Genomic DNA, 21820 nt, shown 5'->3' on the forward strand with positions numbered 1-21820 from the left:
ACACCATAGTGCTAAAAATTGTGTTGATTTTAGCCTAGAAATAGATCGTTATCCTGACTATAATTAGGAACTTATGTTTGAAGAATATCTTAATTTTAAAAAGACAAGTTCACTACTGTTTTGATTTTGTTACAAGGGGTGTGTGTGAAGAGAATTATCTTGCAGCTATTTCATTATACAGAACAGTTGTGTGTAGTCTAAAACGTATTGTTGAATCAACTAGAGGGATGCCTTTAATTTTGATTAGAATTGGAGAAAAGGTTGATGGTCTGGAAAATCTGTCTCCGCAAGCTGAAGGAGGAACAGGGCCATGCATGATTCCCATTGTGCAAGAAATTGGTGCAAAGCCCGTTTGAGTCAAAATTAGACCAAGTAGGCAAGGTGCCCTCTTTCATTGTTGCATCTCGTTCTCTTTCTGTACCTATCCTGTTTCCAGGGAGGGTAAGCTGGATACAGAGGAAAGCAGAAATTTCTGGTACCCTGTTTTTGGGGGACAGATAAAGTACTGTTGTCATAGAATGTTGCCCCTCCCTGTTTCTTGCTCATCCAGATATTTTAACTAGTAACATTCAGATACATATGGTATATTCTTTCTGGATTAGCTTCCTGAATGCCAAGGAAAATTAATACAGACCCTGGGTTGGATCTGGAGTGGTTTGGACCCCTTTGGCAATTATATAATTATGTGCCAAAAACCTCAGTCTCGTCTGCAGCATTTCCAGAAGTTCTGTGCATTATTGCCTTCCCTCACCCCCTTGCTTTTGCAGTTCAGCATGGCAAGGGGGTAGCTTGGGGAATGCTCCAACACATCCTGCAGCAGGAACTGAAGCCCTAGATGGTGATGTACTTGCTTTCAACAGTATATAGGGATGGTGGGAACTATTTTTAAATGGTTAGAAATGTTTATACTTTATAGGAATTTGCTTGTTTGCTACCTTGGATGTTAATCCAGTAGAGATGCACTGTTGCGTAGCTGGACAAAACAAAGGGGGCAGCACCATTTTTAATGAAGAGCAACAGAATCTGAAGGTATTGTATTGGCAACCTTCAGTCTCGAAAGACTATGGTATCGCGCTCTGAAAGGTGGTTCTGGCACAGAGTCTAGTGTGGCTGAAAAGGCCAATCCGGGAGTGACAATCCCTTCCACACCGGGAGCAAGTGCAGTCTGTCCCTGGTCTGTCTCCCTGGCTATGGGCCTTCCTTCTTTGCCTCTTAGCCTCAGACTGTTGGCAAAGTGTCTCTTCAAACTGGGAAAGGCCATGCTGCACAGCCTGCCTCCAAGCGGGCTGCTCAGAGGCCAGGGTTTCCCACTTGTTGAGGTCCATCCCTAAGGCCTTCAGATCCCTCTTGCAGATGTCCTTGTATCGCAGCTGTGGTCTACCTGTAGGGCGCTTTCCTTGCACGAGTTCTCCATAGAGGAGATCCTTTGGGATCCGCCCATCATCCATTCTCACGACATGACCGAGCCAACGCAGGCGTCTCTGTTTCAGCAGTGAATACATGCTAGGGATTCCAGCACGTTCCAGGACTGTGTTGTTTGGAACTTTGTCCTGCCAGGTGATGCTGAGGATGCGTCGGAGGCAGCGTATGTGGAAAGCGCTCAGTTTCCTCTCCTGTTGTGAGCGAAGAGTCCATGACTCGCTGCAGTACAGAAGTGTACTCAGGACGCAAGCTCCGTAGACCTGGATCTTGGTATGTTCCATCAGCTTCTTGTTGGACCAGACTCTCTTTGTGAGTCTGGAAAACGTGGTAGCTGCTTTACCGATGCGCTTGTTTAGCTCGGTATCGAGAGAAAGAGTGTCGGAGATCGTTGAGCCAAGGTACACAAAGTCATGGACAACCTCCAGTTCATGCTCAGAGATTGTAATGCAGGGAGATGAGTCCACATCCTGAACCATGACCTGTGTTTTCTTCAGGCTGATTGTCAGTCCAAAATCTTGGCAGGCCTTGCTAAAACGATCCATGAGCTGCTGGAGATCTTTGGCAGAGTGGGTAGTGACAGCTGCATCGTCGGCAAAGAGGAAGTCACGCAGACATTTCAGCTGGACTTTGGATTTTGCTCTCAGTCTGGAGAGGTTGAAGAGCTTTCCGTCTGATCTGGTCCGGAGATAGATGCCTTCTGTTGCAGTTCCAAAGGCCTGCTTCAGCAGGACAGCGAAGAAAATCCCAAACAAGGTTGGTGCAAGAACACAGCCCTGCTTCACTCCGCTTCGGATGTCAAAAGGGTCTGATGTGGAGCCATCGAAGACAACAGTGCCCTTCATGTCCTTGTGGAAAGATCTGATGATGCTGAGGAGCCTGGGTGGACATCCAATCTTGGGGAGAATCTTGAAGAGGCCATCTCTGCTGACCAGGTCGAAAGCCTTTGTGAGATCTATGAAGGCTATAAAGAGTGGCTGTCGTTGTTCCCTGCATTTCTCCTGCAGTTGTCTAAGGGAGAATACCATATCAGTGGTGGACCTGTTGGCTCGGAATCCACACTGTGATTCTGGATAGACGCTCTCTGCAAGTACCTGGAGCCTCTTTAGTACAACTCGGGAAAACAGCTTTCCTACAACGCTAAGGAGAGAGATGCCGCGGTAGTTGTTGCAGTCACCCCTGTCACCTTTGTTCTTGTACAGCGTGATGATGTTTGCATCCCTCATGTCTTGAGGTACTCCACCTTCTCTCCAGCAGAGACAGAGGATTTCATGCAGCTCAGTGATGATGATCTCTTTGCAGCATTTTAGGACTTCAGCAGGGATGCTGTCTTTTCCAGGTGCCTTGCCAAAGGCAAGGGAGTCCAGGGCCATGTGAAGTTCTTCTAGGGTTGGTTCACTGTCAAGCTCTTCCAGCACAGGCAGGCACTCAATGTTGTTCAGTGCTTCTTTGGTGACTACATTTTCTCTGGAATATAGCTCAGAGTAGTGCTGCACCCAGCGTTCCATCTGCTGCGCCCGATCCTGGATGACCTCGCCTGTGGCAGACTTCAGAGGGGCAATTTTCCTCTGTGATGGACCTAGGGCCTGCTTGATACCATCATACATCCCCTTGATGTTGCCCGTGTCAGCTGCTATCTGTATCTCGGAACAGAGCTGGAGCCAGTAGTCGTTAGCACATCTCCTGGCAGTCTGTTGGACTTTGCTGCGAGCAGTTTGGAGGACCTGCAGGTTGCACTCACTGGGACAGGCCTTGTATGCTGCTTGAGCTCTCCTCTTTTCCTCAGTGACTGGTGTCAACTCCTCAGAGTGGGCTTCAAACCAGTCTGCCGCCTTGTTGGTCTTCTTGCCGAATATGGACAAGGCAGTGTTGTAAACGGTATTCTTGAAATGTTCCCATCTGTTGGATGCGTTTGCGTCGGCCGGGCCTGGAAGAGATTCCTCAAGCGCTTGTGCAAATTCCTCCACTTTTCTCTGATCCCGGATCTTGCTGGTATCAATGTGAGGTCTTCCTTCCTTTTTCGTGTGATACAGTCGCTTTGTTTGCAGTTTCACTCTGCTGCACACCAGGGAGTAGTCAGTGTCGCAGGCAGCACCATGATAACTGCGTGTGATCTTGATGCTGGGAAGGCTGGAGCGTCTGGTGAGGATCAGGTCGAGCTGGTGCCAGTGCTTTGATCTTGGATGTCTCCAAGAGACTCTATGTTGGGGCTTTGTGTTGAAGAACGTGTTGCTGACACAGAGACCGTGATGACAGCAAAACTCTAGCAGGCGTTGGCCATTTTCGTTCATCCTCCCAGTGCCAAACTGACCTAAGCAAGTGGGCCATGAACTGTTATCAGCACCAACTCTAGCATTGAAATCGCCAAGGATGAACAATGGCTCTTTTACAGGGATTTTCTTGACAGTGGTGGCCAGGTCATCATAGAATTTGTCTTTGGCTTCTGCTGGAGACGACAGAGTCGGTGCATAAGCACTGATGAGAGTGACAGTTCCTGCTGATGACTGGAGCTGCAGGGACAAAATTCTTTCACTTCCCACAGTAGGTGGGATGATGGATTTCAGCAGGGTATTTCTGACCGCAAAGCCAACGCCATGTTCCCTGGTTTCGTTCTGAAGGTGTAGGAGACAATTTTATTGAATACTTTCGTTACAGTCCCAATATGATTTGAATGGAAACTATCAGGGGACAGAAAATGTTAATGAATACAATACTGGATTCTTCCAAAATGTAGTTCCTAAGGGGAACTTCAGCCGCCTACATAAATGTGCAGAGGGACAAAGTTAGATTAGCTTGAGCATCATGTGTTACATTTTCCAGGCATAGAATTACTACTTCCAGTTAGCCCATGTCATTCTCAGATCGAAAGGTATGCACGTTGTGTGCTAGTTGGAGATTATCAAAGTTTATATCCTGAAAATGCACAGTATTGTGTATTATGTCTACATTCTCTGCCACACCACAATATGTTTAAAAGCATAATGGATATATGTTTTTACTGTGACAGTGTTTGAAGTGTTTGGTTTATTTAAGCTTGTGATCTGGTGTGATACATTTTAAGATTGTGTGTAAGCCAACTTAGAACTTTGTTTTTAAAAAAGTATAGAAATGAAGGCAAGCAAACACAGCTACTTTTGTATTTTGAAGAATACTAATGTCTGATTCACAAATTTAAAAAAGGATCCAGTGGTCTCCATTGCTCAACATGCTGTGGAGCATGTTGTGCCTGCATCATAAAAGGACTTCTAAACTGACTCTTGCTGTTTAATAAAACATAGTTTGCTCTTGCTAAACTTTCTCCTTCAAATTTACAGATAAATGGGAACAGCAAATCCAGGATTCTTTAAAAAAAAATGATTTTATATAAAAATAGCTTTTCCTTTTCACAGCTGTCTCTTTTCTTCTGCCAGAAAGTAACTTTTGATCTCTGGCTACAGTGAATAATCCTTTTGATATATTGTTTTTTGTAGCATTAAAGTGAGCATACACAGTGTTCCTTCTTATTCCATGTGGTATAGAAACACTACCTTTAATCATCCTTGCTTGATACACAGGAATTCTGTTCTTCACATCCTCTCACCTACTTTAACAGATTCAAAGCTAAATACGCCTTCAGTTTAATGCATAACTAGTCTCAAGAGGTCCCCTTGTGATCTTTCGGTGGCTATCCACAGGAAATTAACTTTTCAACAATATGTGCATCTTAAAAGCAAATGTTTACATCTGGTACTGGTAGGTCTGTGTAAGTAGGAAATGTAGGACTGAAAGAGTTTGTAGTCAGTTAAACAAGCCAATGGCCATTTGGTGGGATACTCTATGAGTTGTTGACTTACATTGCATTGACTTATACCCTCAATTGCGTTAATTTTTTTTTGGATTTGCTTATTTACCATAGATACTCGCCTATAGTACGTGAAATTTTTGCCAAGTAATCAAGCTCAAATTATCACTTTGCTTTATCTCCGGGTCAATCAGAGGGCAAAGCCTTTCAACTCTGAACAGTTTAGTTTTCTCAAGGGTGGACAGGCACCAATTTTCTCAAGCAGCAGGCAGGCTCAGGTCCTTAGAAGCAATTTGTTAACCTTTTATTCTCCTTCCTTCTGCTGCAGCCTGGTTCTGCTTGGCAAATGTTTGCAAAGCAGGTCTGTTGTTTGAAACTCCAGGATGGGAATCCTCCTTTCCATCTGAAACAGGCTACAATTCAATGCACCCTTACTTAAGAATAACACCCATGGAAAGCAGTGGGTCTTGTTGGCATCCTTCAGTCTCAGAAGACTATGGTATTGCACTCTGAATAGTGGTTCCGGAACAGTGTCCTCTCCAGTGCGTGAAGCCTGGGTAAGGCAGATATGGAGGATAGACTGTTACCCATGCAGCAAATCCCCCCTCTCCACGTTGCTGAAATGGTCCAATGGAAAGGCAAAAGCCAGTACGTTTGGTTCCAGCGGCATTGCAGGAGTTGCCAGAACGTGACTGTGTTCAGCCATGAACTGCCTTAGGGACTCTGGCTCCAGATTTTGCCTCGAGGTTGACTCCTGAAGCCTTTTCCGTAACTGGATGTAGCCACAAGGCAGTGGAGGTTTGGGATCAGAGTTTTCCTTCTCTCAGATGAGCTGCCTTCCCAGGCTAACTGAGGGCCTATTCTTATCCCCAGCCCCCAGGGGAGCAGTGGGTCTACTTCTGAGTAAAAAGGGTTGCAAATATATGCAGCTGCATCTCTCTGCTGTGAATTGAATTGCGCACTCCCAGTTATGTTTTATGGGTTGCATGTTCTATGCAGAACTTCTGGCTTAACACACCAGACACCTTAAAGGTGGATTTGATTCCTGGTTCTCCTGCAGTGGTTCCTAACCTTTTTCACTTGCATATCCCTTGGCAGCCCATTTCCATAAGTTGTACCCTTTATATTAGCAAAATGTTTGTAATTAATAATACAAGCCCTCATTTCCTCTGTATGAAAGCCCAGACTTCATGTATTCATCACAGTGTTTTCTCTTTTTATCTGTTTGAAGAACAGAAGACTCTGCCTTTGCACTGTTTTGCACCAGCAGCATGCTGAGAAATTCTGGGTGATTGATCACTTTCCGTATTATGTTTCAGCTTTTTTACTGTGCTGGTTTTCAATCACTGGTTCATACATGAATTGATGACCAAAAACTCGCAATTGGTGGGGCTTTCACAGCCAACTAGCTACCTCCCTTCCTGCCTTGCTGGTCCTTGCATGACCTGCCTTTTTCTACCATTATTCCATTCTTTTTCAAGTACCCCTAAAGATCCTGTTGAGTGTCCCTGGGAGTACATGAATACCAGGTTGGGAACCACTGTTTTACTGGTATGTTGTTTACAGTGCGCTCTCTCTGATAGTGCTTACAAAAAGGTGAAGAAGACCAGAATTTAAAAAGAATAAAAATGTATCTTATGATCTTTTACTATATTTTTAATAAATTAGAGACTACAGTTCTTAGGTAACAATTAGTGGTGGGTTATTTTTCAGGATCTGGCCTCGAGTAAAATCAGGCAAAACTATAGTCAGACACCTCCCTAAGTTTAACCCCTGACTTATCTGAGGGTCATAGAAAATTCCATGATTGTTGGCTCTCAACTTATCTCGACCTGCCCTCGACTTATCTGTGGGATCGACTTATAGGCGGATGCCTGTGGTATGTGCTTGTGATTTGGCTTGGGTCAAGCCATGGCTGTCTGTTTCTTCACTTATTTATTTTATTTAAAAGATTTTTATACCACTTTTCTAAACATTCAAAGCAGTTTACAATAAGACATAAATACATAAAAAGCCAAAATAATAATTAAAATAAAAAACCATTAAAAACTATAAAAATTTAAACAGCAATAAAAGAACAGATAGGAAGTAAATAAATTTTATTATCACATACTCAGATGTTTCAGAGGGACAGCTGTGTTAGTCTGTTGTAGCAAAACGGCAATTGAGTCCTATAGCACCTTGAAGACTTAAGAAACTTATTATGACCAGAGCCTACCATCTGAAGCATGAGGTTGGTGGTCTTAGCGTGAGTAGGTTAACTTCACCCATTCCCTCCAAGATGCTTGCCTTGGCCTTATTTTGTAATTAGTTAGTAGAGATGCATCTGAAGAAGTAGGCTCTAGTTCACAACAACTTATGCAAAAATAAATTATTCATCTTTCAAATGCTAAAAGACTCTTCATTGTGGTAAGGATAAATGAGAGCTTGATTGTCAAGTATTTTGCACTTTAAAATTTCTAAATTAATAACCACTTGAAGTGCAGCAAGCAAAGAACAGAGTAGAGGGGAGGGTGCATGTGCTAAAACTTACTCATTTACTTGATCACTATTAAAGTGATAAGTATCCCTGCAAATTAGCCATTGTAGTGAAACACCATGGAATGTCTGGCATTATACATCATACTGTCTCAGTTGTGTTTCTTTCCAGTTAAAGTAGTAGAAATGTGTATGTATGTACCTGGGGGACTAGCCTGAAACTACACTGCATCTGTAGAAAAAAAGGGTTGTTTTGATCGCTCTTGATACTGCAGTCTCATCAGCTAGTTAAGTATTTAAAATTATCAGCCCAATTCATTTTTGCCATCCTTTTCCTTGCACTTTTATGTGTAAAGTGTCTTAAAATTCCTCAGGTTAACTACTTTAAAATTTCATTTGATGTTCTGTCTGTGGTTCCAGCTATACTGACTGCTTAAAGGAGTGGGAAAAGGTAATGGAAGGGGGAAATCAATTTGCATTTCTGAGATTTCAAGCTCTCTGAAAAATCTTGCCACTGTGCAGTTTGAATGTGTATTCAGGTGGCTGAAATGTCAAGTGACAAACACTCCTCCTGTGTTCTAACTGATGAAAATGACTGACCTAGCTGAATCACCCTGTCAGCCCTCTTCCCTGTTGTCTGTCCATAGTTTTTTGACTACCTTGCACTGAAGTTTCTGTGTCTTAATGGATGATGTCTGAAACTCTCTTGTACATGCTCCACCAAGTTTTCTTGCATTTCTCCTTTCAGGGTTTTTTCCTTTAGGGCAGGGGAGTCCAAACATTTTGGCAGGAGGGCCACATCATCTCTCTGACACTGTGTCGGGGGCTGGGGATAAAAAGAATTAATATACATTTAAAATTTGAATAAATTTACATAAATTAATTTATTAGAGATGGAACTTATATGAATGAATGAAGGTCTTGCAGTAGCTCAAGGCCTATAAAAGGCCTTGCACAAAGCAAGGCTGGCCTTTCCTTCTCTGCCACTGCTGCATCACAGATGTGAAACATCAAGTACTGGAGAGAGCCCTTGTCCCACAGCTCAGATGAGAAGTCGAACAGTCGTCCTCGTGCTGAGAGCAGTTGCATCAGGTCAACATGGGCTCCAGCAACAGGAGACTGGGGGCTTCCTGAGGGCCTGATTGGGAGCCCCCGAGGGCCGCAAGTGGCCCCCGGGCCGGGGTATAGGCACCCCTGCTTTAGGGTATTCATCAATCTTGCTGCTTAACAAAGCTTAGATATTTTGTTCTTTTCTCATTTATCAATCCTTTACAGATTACTTGTTTCCACTTCTCATGTTGTATAGCTCTGTTTGAAGCAGTCAGTATTCCAATTGTTCTGCTAGCAATAAAAAGATGGGATCCCATATGGTTTTCTCCCTGAAGGTGGAAGTGAGTTGGCATTTTATTTGAGGCTGGATAGCTGCCATTTGCTATGAATATGGAAAGAATCCATTATCTGATCTCACAAAACTATGTTATGTCCCCAGTAATGTATTTCAGTTACTTGTTAGAAAAGCATACACTACAGAACGTGTTGTTTTTTTTTGAAGAAAGAAAGTTAAGAGATATTAAAGCTTTAAAAGTCTGTTTCAAGATCTTGGTAACTTGTTCTAGATCACCTTTTAAGTTAATAGCCGGGCTTGTATCTAGACTGGAGACCTCCTGGGTTATAGTTCTTGCCCTTAGCCATTACACTATGACTGCACCAACCTTCTCACTGCACCAATCACTTGTGTGTTTTCTACTATGCATAGAACACTGTTGGCAAGAAGGGAAGATATAGGGAGTTGTGACAGAATGAGAATGACATGGAGGAAATGGGAGATACAGAAGGGGAGGACAAAAATAGTGCCAAGATGGGGTGGCAGCAGAGTAGGTGCCCTAACTCAGTGGTTCTCACTCCTTTAGCACCAGGACCCACTTTATAGATTGAGAATATCTCAGGACTCACCAGAAGTGATGTCATGACTGGAAGTGACATCATCAAGCAGGAAAATTTTCAACAATCCTAGGCTGCAATCCTACCCACACTTACTGAGGAGTAAGTCCCATGAACTATCATTGTTAAAAGCTTCTTCATAGCAGCTTGTTAAATATACAGATCTGTGACATTTCCCCAAATGCAGTCACTTACCAGGTAGCATCAAGTCTATTAAAAATAAAATATTGGAATGAATGGGGACCCACCTGAAATTGGCTTGCAACCCACCTAGTGGGTCCTGACCCACAGTTTGTGAAATGCTGCCCTAATTTAAGTGGCCAGTTGTATGATACAAATTTGAGGGACCCCAATCTCTTAAAGAGCAGGCATACTGCAAGAAGCTGGTGCTGTGCACAGCTATGAAAAGGAGAGATGACAAAGGATAGCAGGAAATATGTTAATGGCATACTTGGATAACCTGATGGATAAGAGTACTCCTTTCTTTGGAATTCTTCATTCTGTTTCCCTCAGGATTGCAGATCAAACACATCAAAACTTTTTCATTACAAATAAGGATATATTTTGGTGATGGGCAACCCATATAGTGGATATACTTTAGATAATTGATACTGATTGTTGCTGTTCATGGTTCTGTGATATAGGTTAGTGATATAGGTTGTGATATAGGTTATAGTGTTGTGATCTATTGTATTGCTTCCAAAGCAATACAGTAGTTTGATGTGTTAATGGTAATCTTATAAAGAACTGTGATATTATAAGATGCTACTATTTGTCTTGTGGCGATTTTCATGTATCTTTTCCATTTTAGACACATAACACCAGAAAAATTTTATGTGGAAGCTTGCGATGATGGAGCAGATGATGTACTTGCCATTGACAGAGTCTCCACAGAGGTCACTCTTGCAGGTATTCCTTTTAAAAACTGTTTGATATGGCACTGAAAGTTGTTAAACCTTCAAAATAAAGTTATCAGCAAGGTTGAAAGCAGTCATGCCTGGCCCATATGGATAGCCTCTGCTGTATTTCACTGTTATCCTCCCTTACTCACATGATGCAATTTTGTCAAAAATTCTTATGAGTAAATCACTCAGGTTTTAGTTCTAATGACATATACGTTCTATAAAGAGGAATTAAATCAAGGTGACCTGTTATTCAGTGTGAATGTTTTTTTCCAAGCATGCAGTGTGAATTGTACCTAATTAATGAACCTTGTGCATGGAGCTTTTTTGAAGGTTCTGTTTACTGCCACCTGTTAAAGCAGTAAACCAGATTATGCTGATTTTGTTGACTAAGTGTACAGAGATCATACTACATGGCTGCATTATGAAAAGGAGAGATTGCCCAATTGAATGTATCTTTGGCGATCCAAGATGTAATGATTCGATTAAAATGTCTGTTTTCCATTTGGCCTGTGTAGTATTACAGGGAGAAAACACCATGGTAGGTAGTATGAACCCCAAATCCTTATAGCCATGATTATTAAACAACATGTAATTCAGAAACAATTGCAACATCAGGTTATATACTGTAAAAGTTGTTCTGTGTACAGCAAATGAGGGTCTGTGGTTACCTGAATACGCCACTTAACGTTTTTAGCACCCCAGGTCTTCCTCTACTCCCTTCTTACCTGAAAGGGCTTCTTCCACATTGCTTCTTCCTTCTTTCACAAGAGCTCTCTGGTAAGATGTTCCACTTCTTTCCTAGAGGTTCTCACAAAGTTCTCCTGTGGCAGGAAGTGGGTCATCTTGTAAAGGAAGTAAGATGGGCAGAGAGGTACAATGTAGAGAGCTCAGTTGAGGATCAAGGTGGCTGGGTGGGTGAGTCTTTGTTAACAGTTAACTGGTATCTCCACCAGTCTGAGGCATGGGGCAAAGATTCCAGTTAAATGAGTGTGCTGCAACCAAGTGCCGGATATTGCAACTTTTACTGTAGTGTAGATATGCCTGTATAGATAAATGGTACATGTTTAATTCTGAATTGATATTCTTTGCTCCATATTTTAGTGATGTAGACCTTCTGTAGCAGTTTTTCTTTTCCTCTGATTTTTCCAGTCTCATGTGACACTTATCTGTAGTTATCAGAATTTTTTTAATTATTCTGCAATTATGGAACTCCCTACCATAATTAAAATCTCCCCCCTCCCTCACAGTGTTTTGGCCAGGGTTCAAAACCTTTTTCTTTCATTTGGCATTTGTGTTGTCTGCCTCCTGTGCCTCTATCACAGTTGCTTGAATGTTAATAGTTTTGCCCTACTCCAAGTTGGTTTTTATTTTATTTTTGAGTTTATTCATTGTTTATATAAATTGTATTTATTTTTTCTTATCTATAAATTATAAGCTGCCATGGGCATCTGCTCTGACAGAGGAAAGGCAGGATAAAAATCTTTAAATAAATAATTTGAACTACAAAAACTTTAGGAGTTGATAGCGAGGTAGAAATTATACAGAAATAATAAAGCCAAGGATTGCCAAGTACAAACAAGATAATATGTCAACACCTCACATCTGTTTTTAACAGATGAACAAAGAAGCTAGTTCTGATTTTTGAATTTGAAGCAGTCTTCTAAGGGGAAACGATCATGTTGAATAAGTTCTTTATTAAATAAAATATTGATAATAAAAATAATAAACAGTATTTATATACCACTTTTCAACTAAAAGTTCACAAAGCTGTTTACAGAGAAAAATCAAATAACTAAATGGCTCCCTGTTCCAAAAGGGCTCACAATCTAAAAAGATGCAAATAATTCCTGGGTGCTAATTTTTTGCTCTAGATTTAGTTGTAATTTTAGTACTATTAAGCTATTCAGTACATACAATATTAAGGTTTAAACCAAAGTATGTATCTCTTGGTTGCTTGTGATATAGATGTAATGTTAGTCAGTGTGATAATTTGTATTATTTTTCTTTGATAGTTAAGAAAGATGTTCCACCTTCAGCTATCACTCGGCAAATATTTGGTATTTTGGGAACAATCCGTCTAGTAGCAGGTATGAGAATTTTTTTGAGTAATGAAAGAATGGCGATATCATAACTGTAAGTGTCGGGTGGGTGGGTGGTGGGTGGATATAGATGGTGATGGTGGAGAGGGAGAGAGAGGCAGTAGCATGTGTATGAAGTTTGAAACTACAGCTTAGACATACAAAACTTGGTTTCAAGGCAGTAGCTTCAATAAGCTAGAAGAAGGTATGAAAGCCTGAGCTCTAATTATATTGATATTGTAATAATTTGATTAATTGTGATGTAAATTAACAAACTATTTAAAGGCCCTGCAAAAAGTGCCAGATTATGCTGATATTATGGTACAGTTCTGTTTGGGGCTGTATCATGTCTGATTGCAGGTTGGGTATGTGCATATTTGAATGTTCCTCTAAGAGTGAGTGTAATCTAGCCCTCACCCTGATGCAGCACTCATGTGCAGACTGTGGTAGTTTTTCTCCCTGATGTGATTTGTGTTTGAAGCATTGTGAATAGAGGAGCATTTAAACTGCCCATCTGCAGTTTTAGTAGTAAATGTTGATTAGAACGTGGAACTCAAATATTTTAAAAACTAAGGTGAGCATGGATTTAATGAGAATTAGGAAGCTTTACAAAGAAGCCTGTTCAACATCTTTGGGATATTAATTTGTAATAAAAGCTAGTCCAGCCGTCAAAGCTGGGGAGGGGGATAAACTTATTAATAGGAAGACATAACTAATATCTCTGCTCATTATTCTTCGTGTGTTATAACTGGTTTAGATTTTTTTTACAAAAAGTGTTTACTTGATGTGTATCTTGGGTGTTTACAGGCACATACCTTATTGTAATAACGAAAAAGAGAAAAGTAGGTGAATTCTTCAATCATGCTGTTTGGAAAGCAACAGACTTTGACATCCTCTCTTACAAAAAGACAATGCTACATTTAACTGATATTCAGGTAGGAGTAGACTTTGTAATAGCAAAATGCCTTTTGATGTCTTGCACAGATTTTTGAAAATATCTGAAACTCCTGAAAGCATGGTTTGCATGGGAAAAGTCTCATAAGCTGTCTCACTTTTCACATTGGCTATATCACACTTCACATTGGCAAATGACTATATGTTCAGTTCCTGTCTGTCCTTTGCTGCTCCTCTTATCTCCACAAAGCTGCTCCTGAAGTCTTAGAGAGCCTCTGGAACAGGTATTGGTGCAGCATGAGGGGATGTAGCTGGAAGAGAGAACTGGTACACTCTCGCACATTCTACCCCTATGCAAGTACATTTAGCTCACTTCTAGGGTTCTCTGGATCCTGGATTTCAGTCTTTCCAAATATGATGCTTTTTCTCTATGTTCATGGATTCAGAAGCACATTTTAATAATGATCACTTCAGGTCTGAGCCTAATTTTCTTTTGAGTAATAGAACTGCAAATTAAGACTATGGGCGCAAGGGCCCGCCTTCCTCCTGAGGAGGTGCAAACATACCTTATGGCATAGTGTTACTTACAACTTACTTATATTACTTACAATGTAATTGCACTGTAGGAATAATATAACTTCCAATAAAATTAGTATGTATTGGTATGGTACACTTTATTAGAATATTTATATATCACTTTTAAGCAAACGGTTCCTGTAATCAAGGGAGATACTTCCTGGTCCTAACTTTCAGTCTTCACACAAGGAAATCAAGGAAGTCCTAAACTGGTGCTTAATGCCAGTAATGGACTAGATGTGGGCAAGCAAGCTTAAATTAAATCTGGAGAAGCCTGAGCTACTGTTAGTGAGGAGATCAATGACTTGGGGCAGGTAAGTTTATCTTGTTGCTGAGGTATTTCCCTAAATCTGCAGTTTGCGACTGCTCCTAAATCTGGGCTTGCCCCTTGATTGTCAGCTATGGCTAGGAGAACATTCCCTCTTCTCGATCAGATGGACCTGGTTATAGTTACCCTTGCATTGATAGCATCTAAATTGGACTATTGTAACCCAATCTGTGTGGGGCTGCCTTTGAAGACTACCTGAAAATGCCATCTAATATAGAATGAAGCTGTTTGGCTTCTGATAAGAACTAGTGCTCATGATAATGTCTGTTTCCAGGCATAATTCAAAGTGCTGGTGATGATCTATAAAGCCCTAAATGGTTCACCTTCTGTGTGAGCCTGCCTATCCCATAAGATCATATTGGGTGAATGTTGTGCATCCTATCACATTTTGATGTTTGTCTGATGGTGAGCTGTAGCAGGACTTTTTTGTCATGGTACCTTGCCTGTGGCTTTCTCTTCCTTCAAGCTTAGGTACACCCCTTCCTTGCTGACTTCCCATAGGAATCTTAAGACTTTTCTCTTTTGCCTTGCTTTTAATTAGGGCATTTTGTCTTGCTCTTTGGCTGCTTGTATTGAGGTATTTCTCATTGATTTATTGTATTTTAGCTACTTACATCAGTTATGTTGAGCTCCTGCAAGAGGGCTTAACAAGAGACACAAGAAAGGGTGGGCAGTCAAAGCAAGGATAGACTAATGAAGATGAGACAATTGTCTCTTACTGATCCAAAACCAAAAAGAGATGTGTGTTTGACAAGGGATGAAAATGAAGTTGGGCTGTATTCTCTCAGTTATAGTGCTGAGAGTAAATAAGAATCTTAAAAGATTATCTACGTGAGACTTTTTAATTAGCTATTATTGGAATTTTGTCTCCACTAATTGAAAAAATTAAACTAGAGAAAATATGGTAAACAATCCTTTTCTCTAACAGTTACAGGACAATAAAGTATTTTTATCAATGCTTACTCACGTGTTGAGTGTGGATGGATTTTATTTCTCTGCAACGTATGACTTAACTCACACCTTACAACGGTTGGCTAATACCAGTCCGGAATTTCAAGAAATGAGCTTGCTAGAGAGGGTAAGAATATCTTGCACTTGCAGTAGACAAATAGTCTACCATCTTTATACTTTAACTGTAAACACTGAAAAGTATTTATGATATGACATCATAGCAACCTAAATGCAGTGTTGCATTGAAGTTCTTCAGCCCTTTAAATGTATCATTCTAGAGTTTGCTTTGTGAACCAATGGCTATTGCAGTGATTCCCAAAGTGTAAGTTGTGGCTCTTAGGGAGTTATGGAAACCAGCCAGGGGAGCCATGTAATTCTCGTGCAAAACCCAATTGTCCTGTACAGATTGTGCCTCATTATCAACCAATTTGGCATCCACATATTTGACTTGCCACTGATGTTGGGGTCCACCTTTAAATGCCTTGTAACAAGGGGAAAAAACTGTTCCAAAATCCCATTTCCTACCTTTGTGCTGTTAAACTGCACTGGTTGCAAGTTTCTTGGGGTTAAAGATCACTTAAAAGACCCACTACTTAGTTTCTTGCTCCTCCATTGTTGCCCTAGAATGCATCAATATAGAGCCAGAAACCTGGAAAAACTCTTTTCCCTCCACTGATTTGGTATCCACTGATTTGTTTTATCTTCTGAGGGTTCCAGAACGGAACCCCAGTGGATAACGAGGCATGATCTGTACTATGTATAGAATTTTAGCCCTAATGGGTAGCCATGGCCAATGGCCCAGTAGCTCAAGGGAGCTGCCAGTCAAAAAAAAGTTTGGGAACCAATGGCCTACTGACTCGTCCTACTACACTTTTGGGGAAAGATCTGTGTGGGCGTGTTTTGGAATCTTTCACATGAGAGGAAGGGGAATTGTCTTATAACTAGGCAGCTTGTATTTATGATGTGTTCTGTGATTCAATTTGTTGCAGGCAGATCCTCGGTTTGTATGGAACGGGCATCTTCTTAGGGAATTTGCTGCTCAGCCCGAGGTAATGTACATGTGTCTTGTTGGGCAATAACATTCAAAATATCAGAAAAAGTAAATGTTTTTTACTGTGTAAAAATTCTGATTCTGATTCTGTCAATAGGAATAGTTGGTGAAATAGGCTGGAGTTTTGTATGTTGTTGCACATAGGGTTAATAGACTATTTTTTGTACAGAATACCAAACGAGGCCCACAGGCCAGATTGTTTGACATCCCTGCTTTAGATTGTTCCTCAAAGTGAGGAACCATCCTAGCCACTAAAATGGCAAATTTTCTGATCCTAATTTGTACTTTTGGCAAATGAAATCTTTAACGTTTGTTCTAAACTTGTAGATGAATTTCTTCCGTAATCTGCACAGTTTAAGATTAGTCTTCAATTATGCACGCAAGGTACAGTGGTTCCTGGCCAAGGTTCAATGTTGATAGACCTCAGCTCAGTTAACACCCGCATTCCTCTTAGCCATAGATATCTGGCAGACAAAATGATGGCCATAATATTTTTGGGACACTGATTTGAATGAGAAGGCTATAGGAATGTTTGTTTTGAAGAGGGAGATCACAGGTATCTTTTGGGATACTTTTACAGCTACTGCTGCTGAGCTTAGACAGTCAGCTTAGATAGTCTTAATGTATTGACTAACAGTATTGCAATTTGTAAAACTGTTTTAGTGGTGCGAGTAAAACACATTCTCACTAGCTTACAGCTTTATTATAAGTTGAAAAGACTGAGCTATTCTGTGCTTTTCTTCAAGCACTAGATCACTTTCTATGAGGATAATGGTCCAATAATCGCTAGACCTTTGTAGCACTCAACTTTGAGTCAGTGCATTTAGACATGATCAGCATGTGGTAGGCAGCACCTTTTGCCATTTTAGTGGCTAGGAGTGTGAGCTGCAAGCCAGGACATCTCTGGTTCAAATCTTTCCTCAAAAGATAAAAACACAAGTGGCAAAGCTAGGAGGTGTTCTGAACATCTTGTTCTGTTAACATAATCAAAAATCCAGTTTATCATAAGTACTGGAACTGGGCTACTTAAAATGACATCAGTACCTGTTTTTACAACTCGGGCAAACAGCTTTCCTACAACGCTAAGGAGAGAGATGCCGCGGTAGTTGTTGCAGTCACCCCTGTCACCTTTGTTCTTGTACAGCGTGATGATGTTTGCATCCCTCATGTCTTGAGGTACTCCACCTTCTCTCCAGCAGAGACAGAGGATTTCATGCAGCTCAGTGACGATGATCTCTTTGCAGCATTTTAGGACTTCAGCAGGGATGCTGTCTTTTCCAGGTGCCTTGCCAAAGGCAAGGGAGTCCAGGGCCACGTGAAGTTCTTCTAGGGTTGGTTCACTGTCAAGCTCCTCCAGCACAGGCAGGCACTCAATGTTGTTCAACAAGTGGGAAACCCTGGCCTCTGAGCGGCCCGCTTGGAGGCAGGCTGTGCAGCATGGCCTTTCCCAGTTTGAAGAGACACTTTGCCAACAGTCTGAGGCTAAGAGGCAAAGAAGGAAGACCCATAGCCAGGGAGACAGACCAGGGACAGACTGCACTTGCTCCCGGTGTGGAAGGGGTTGTCACTCCCGGATTGGCCTTTTCAGCCACACTAGACGCTGTGCCAGAACCACCTTTCAGAGCGCGATACCATAGTCTTTCGAGACTGAAGGTTGCCAATACATACCTGTTTTTAAGTCTAGAACAGGAGTCTTTCATCTACAAGTTCCTTATAGGTCTGTTGACTTTGCCTCATGTGTGCTTGTTTTTACTTCGGTGTTGCACTTCTTGCTCTTGTGTGTCAAATTTCTCTGTCATCATGATCTCACTAGATGGCCTTGACAAGCTTTGTTCTTCGTATCTCAGTACCTCCCCTCTATGTGCAGTATGGACTTTTGAGGACTTTACTTTTGGCTGTAAAGATCACTGAACTAATGTATGAAGTGCTCTAAACTCTAATGTATAGTACAGTTTATCTGTTTACTCTGTTTCTTTGTGTCTTTCCTATGTTAAAGAGATTTTAATTTTTGATTTGATTTATCATGTGGATTGTGAATGTTTTTTGTAAACCTTATTGAGAGCCAGAAAACCAAAATAGAAATCTCTTATTGAAGAAAGCATCCTTGATTAAGCATGTACGATTTGAGTGGAGAGCATTTTCCTGTAGCTATTTTCCTGTGCATGAAAGCTGCATTGCTTTCAATGTCTTTATCTCCTGAAACGTAATAATAATAATAACTCGGTATTTATATACCGCCTTCCTGGTCATCGAATTACTTCTCTGACTTTATTCAAGGTGTTTTACATAGGAAGGCATATCTAAATCCCTCAAGGGGATTTTTACAATTATAGAGGTTCTTTCTCTCAAGAACCAACAACATTTTAGAATGGATCTTCCTGGTTTGGTCTCACTTCTGGCCTCCAGTTCTCCCACACAGGCTGACAAGCAGCCAAGATACTTCTTGCCCACACCAAGAGCAGGTGGAATCACTCAGCTTGGCATGTCAGCTGCTTCAAGGTCACGCCAATCTCAGCTGTTCAGGGAGCTGCCAGTGTCCTAGAACTGGCGACCTTCTGATGTTTATCTTCAGGCTAATGGATGCCCTACCCTCTAGACCAGACCTCCAGACCGGAAACATGGTTGTTCAGTTGTCCTAATTTCCTGTTGTATTGCAGATCCATAGGTTTGCTACTCCTGTGATGCACGGATGTATCCTTTCATGAATTTGTTGGTGGTTTGGCTACGCTAATTCCACAAATGAGTTACTGAGAGAAGATAAATACACAACCAGCTTGTAGGTAGACATACAAAGTTTGCATCAAACATTTCAGCACATGCACTTGGATATTTGCTCTGACTTAACCAAACTTCAAAAATAAAAATTGGGAAGACTTTTGTATAAGGCTGGGGAAAGAAGTAGATGGATGTCCATTACCATTTCAAAGCTCACCTCAAAAATGCTTGAGGCTTAGATGGTGATGTAACAAGGAGTCTTGGTTTTGTGCTTAATACATTGTTCCAAAGCAACAAATATGTCATTTAAACTTCTAGTGTATTAATATTTTAGATGGTCTCTTAATAAATATGGGCATTCATAGCTCTCATTTGCTATTAAAATGTTGGAGGAAGCAGGAATCTTGAACTTTTGAACTGTAGGAAATGGCTTGTGTTGTATTTCTAGTCATCTAAATGGGTAAAATATATGCTTTTGGTTAACATACTTGTCTTAATTGAATAAAATGCAAATAGCCTTTCAAGCACTTTCCTCAGTATATACAGTATATATGTAGGATTGCACCCTAAATCATGTGCTTAGCCTTTATCCATTTCATTCTTCTGTTCTTAAAAATGCTTGACTTTGCCTGGATTATGCTTGTTACGTGTATTCATTCTAATCTTGTTCACACGAACAGTTTGTGAGATTTTTATGAAAATGCAGGTTTCTGTGCCATGATCTTAAATTTTATTGCTCTAATCTCTTGTTTTAGGGATCAAAATCCTGATTTGATGCAACACAATGGTTTTTGTAATGGCCAACTGTTAATTTTCAGCTTAGAGCTACAAAAGTTGCCAAGCTCCAGGTTATTCTCATACAAACCTGCATGGAAAATCTTGCCTTTCCCTGTTTTGGAGAAGATTCCTCAAGTTTCCATGGAAGTGGCCAATTATCCTGAACACATAGGGGTGTCCTTTTGATAACTGCCATCTTACAAGTTGGCAGGCCTAACCTTCCTTCTAGGGAGTGAACTTGGACTTCTTTGATCCTTGGCATGTTTATACCATAAGGAGCTGTGATTTGCAGGTTGTATAATATCCATAGACACGTAGTAACAGATTATCCTTTTTTAATCCAATAATGTTCAGGATACATTAACTGCCACTTAGAACATGGAAAGACTTTTCTGCTTTGTAACACAGCCATTAATAATCATTATAGGTCACCAGCTTGTTGAATTGGAAATAGAAAGATAGAAAATTCGTCTTCTTTCTCCCCACCCCGCACGCCCTAAGCCAAAAAGAAATTTTCAAAGCCATGTATGCATGAATAGCAAGTTGTTGGCTTTTTAATTTTAGTATTAAGAAGTTGGGAATAAAGATGATACACTTGTTAGATCCATAATACTGTGTTTTGATCAATCTGGGTGTACTTGATGATGATCAGATTTATTGCTACAATGAGCATGCAAATGTATTCCTTAACCATTTTGTTATGCTAGTTATCAGTATGCACACTTGCTCCATTAATGGAAAATATTTTGACTGGATTCTTATTTCTCGAAGAAGTTGTTTCCGAGCTGGTGTGCGTTACTATGTGAGAGGTAAGCCAAGAAATGTTAACCACCATGTTAAAGTCTGCAACATGTTAAAACAGAGATAATTCACCTACAGGGGGACAAATTTTTGTCAAGAAATCAAGCTTAGATAATCTCCTCACCTTATATCTGAGGTTGCTCAGGGGCAGAGCTTTTCAACTCAGGAGAGGTTGCTTTTCCTGGCACCTGCAATGCAGAGATAATTAGAGGCTGTTAATTTCCAAGGCAACCAAGGCTAGAAAGCTGCAGCCAAAGGTAACCTTTTCACTGCTCTTGAGATTGCCCCTGAATTCCATTGAATTGAAGCCAGCCTCCTTCTCTATGTTTACAGAGCCTACTGCAGCCATTTTACTAATGCTTGCATTTTGCAGCGGTCTGTTTTTTTAAACACCAAGATGTCATCCTTGTTTCCTTTTGAAACAAAGTTCTAGGCTACAGTTCAGTGCACCTTTACTTAAGAATAATACCCATGGAAAGCAATGGGTCTGCTTCTGAGTAAATAGGGTTGCAACTATGTGCAGCTGCACTTGTAGTAATTCCTTGTTGCTTGTCTCTCTACTGTGAATTGAATTGCATACTTCCAGTTATGTGTTATAAGTTGTATGTTATATGTTGAGTCTCAGGCACCTTAAAGAAGAATTTGATTTATAGTTCTCCTGCAGTGGTTCCCAACCTTTTTCACTTGCATACCCATTAGCAGCCCATTTCCATAAATTGTACCCCTCATATTAGCTAATTGTTTATAAATAATGTTAATATAAGCCCTCATCTCTTCCATATGAAAACCCATACTTCATGTATTCATTACAGTATTTTCTCTTTTTGTCTGTTTGAAGAATAGAAGGCTATGCCTTTGCACTGTTTTGCACTAGAAGTGTCCTGAGAAATTCTTGATTTATCACTTTCCATATTATGTTTCAGCTTTTTTACTGTACTGGTTTTCAATCACAGATTGATACATAAATTGGTCACCAAAAATTAGCTATTGGTGGGGCTTCCACAGCCAGCTAGCTACCTCCCTTCCTGCCTTGCTGGCCCTGCCTTTTTGGCTTGCCTTTTTCTGCCATTATTCAATTCTTTTTCAAGCACTCCTGTCAAGTGCCCCTGGGGGTGCATGTACTCC

At 40.8% G+C, this 21820-nt stretch overlaps 1 protein-coding gene across 1 annotated transcript in view; it reads left to right on the top strand.

Moving 5' to 3' along the window:
• SACM1L (SAC1 like phosphatidylinositide phosphatase) overlaps nucleotides 1–21820 on the top strand; it is a 40210-nt gene that overhangs the window by 6759 nt on the left and 11631 nt on the right. The window contains exons 2-8 of the mRNA XM_066628654.1: nucleotides 10431–10528; nucleotides 12537–12611; nucleotides 13410–13537; nucleotides 15329–15478; nucleotides 16341–16400; nucleotides 19060–19093; nucleotides 20602–20703. Coding sequence (XP_066484751.1) covers nucleotides 10431–10528; nucleotides 12537–12611; nucleotides 13410–13537; nucleotides 15329–15478; nucleotides 16341–16400; nucleotides 19060–19093; nucleotides 20602–20703 — 647 coding nt within the window. The remainder of the gene's footprint in view (nucleotides 1–10430; nucleotides 10529–12536; nucleotides 12612–13409; nucleotides 13538–15328; nucleotides 15479–16340; nucleotides 16401–19059; nucleotides 19094–20601; nucleotides 20704–21820) is intronic.

This window comes from Tiliqua scincoides, chromosome 5, assembly GCF_035046505.1.
Source record: "Tiliqua scincoides isolate rTilSci1 chromosome 5, rTilSci1.hap2, whole genome shotgun sequence".
NCBI lineage: Eukaryota > Metazoa > Chordata > Lepidosauria > Squamata > Scincidae > Tiliqua > Tiliqua scincoides.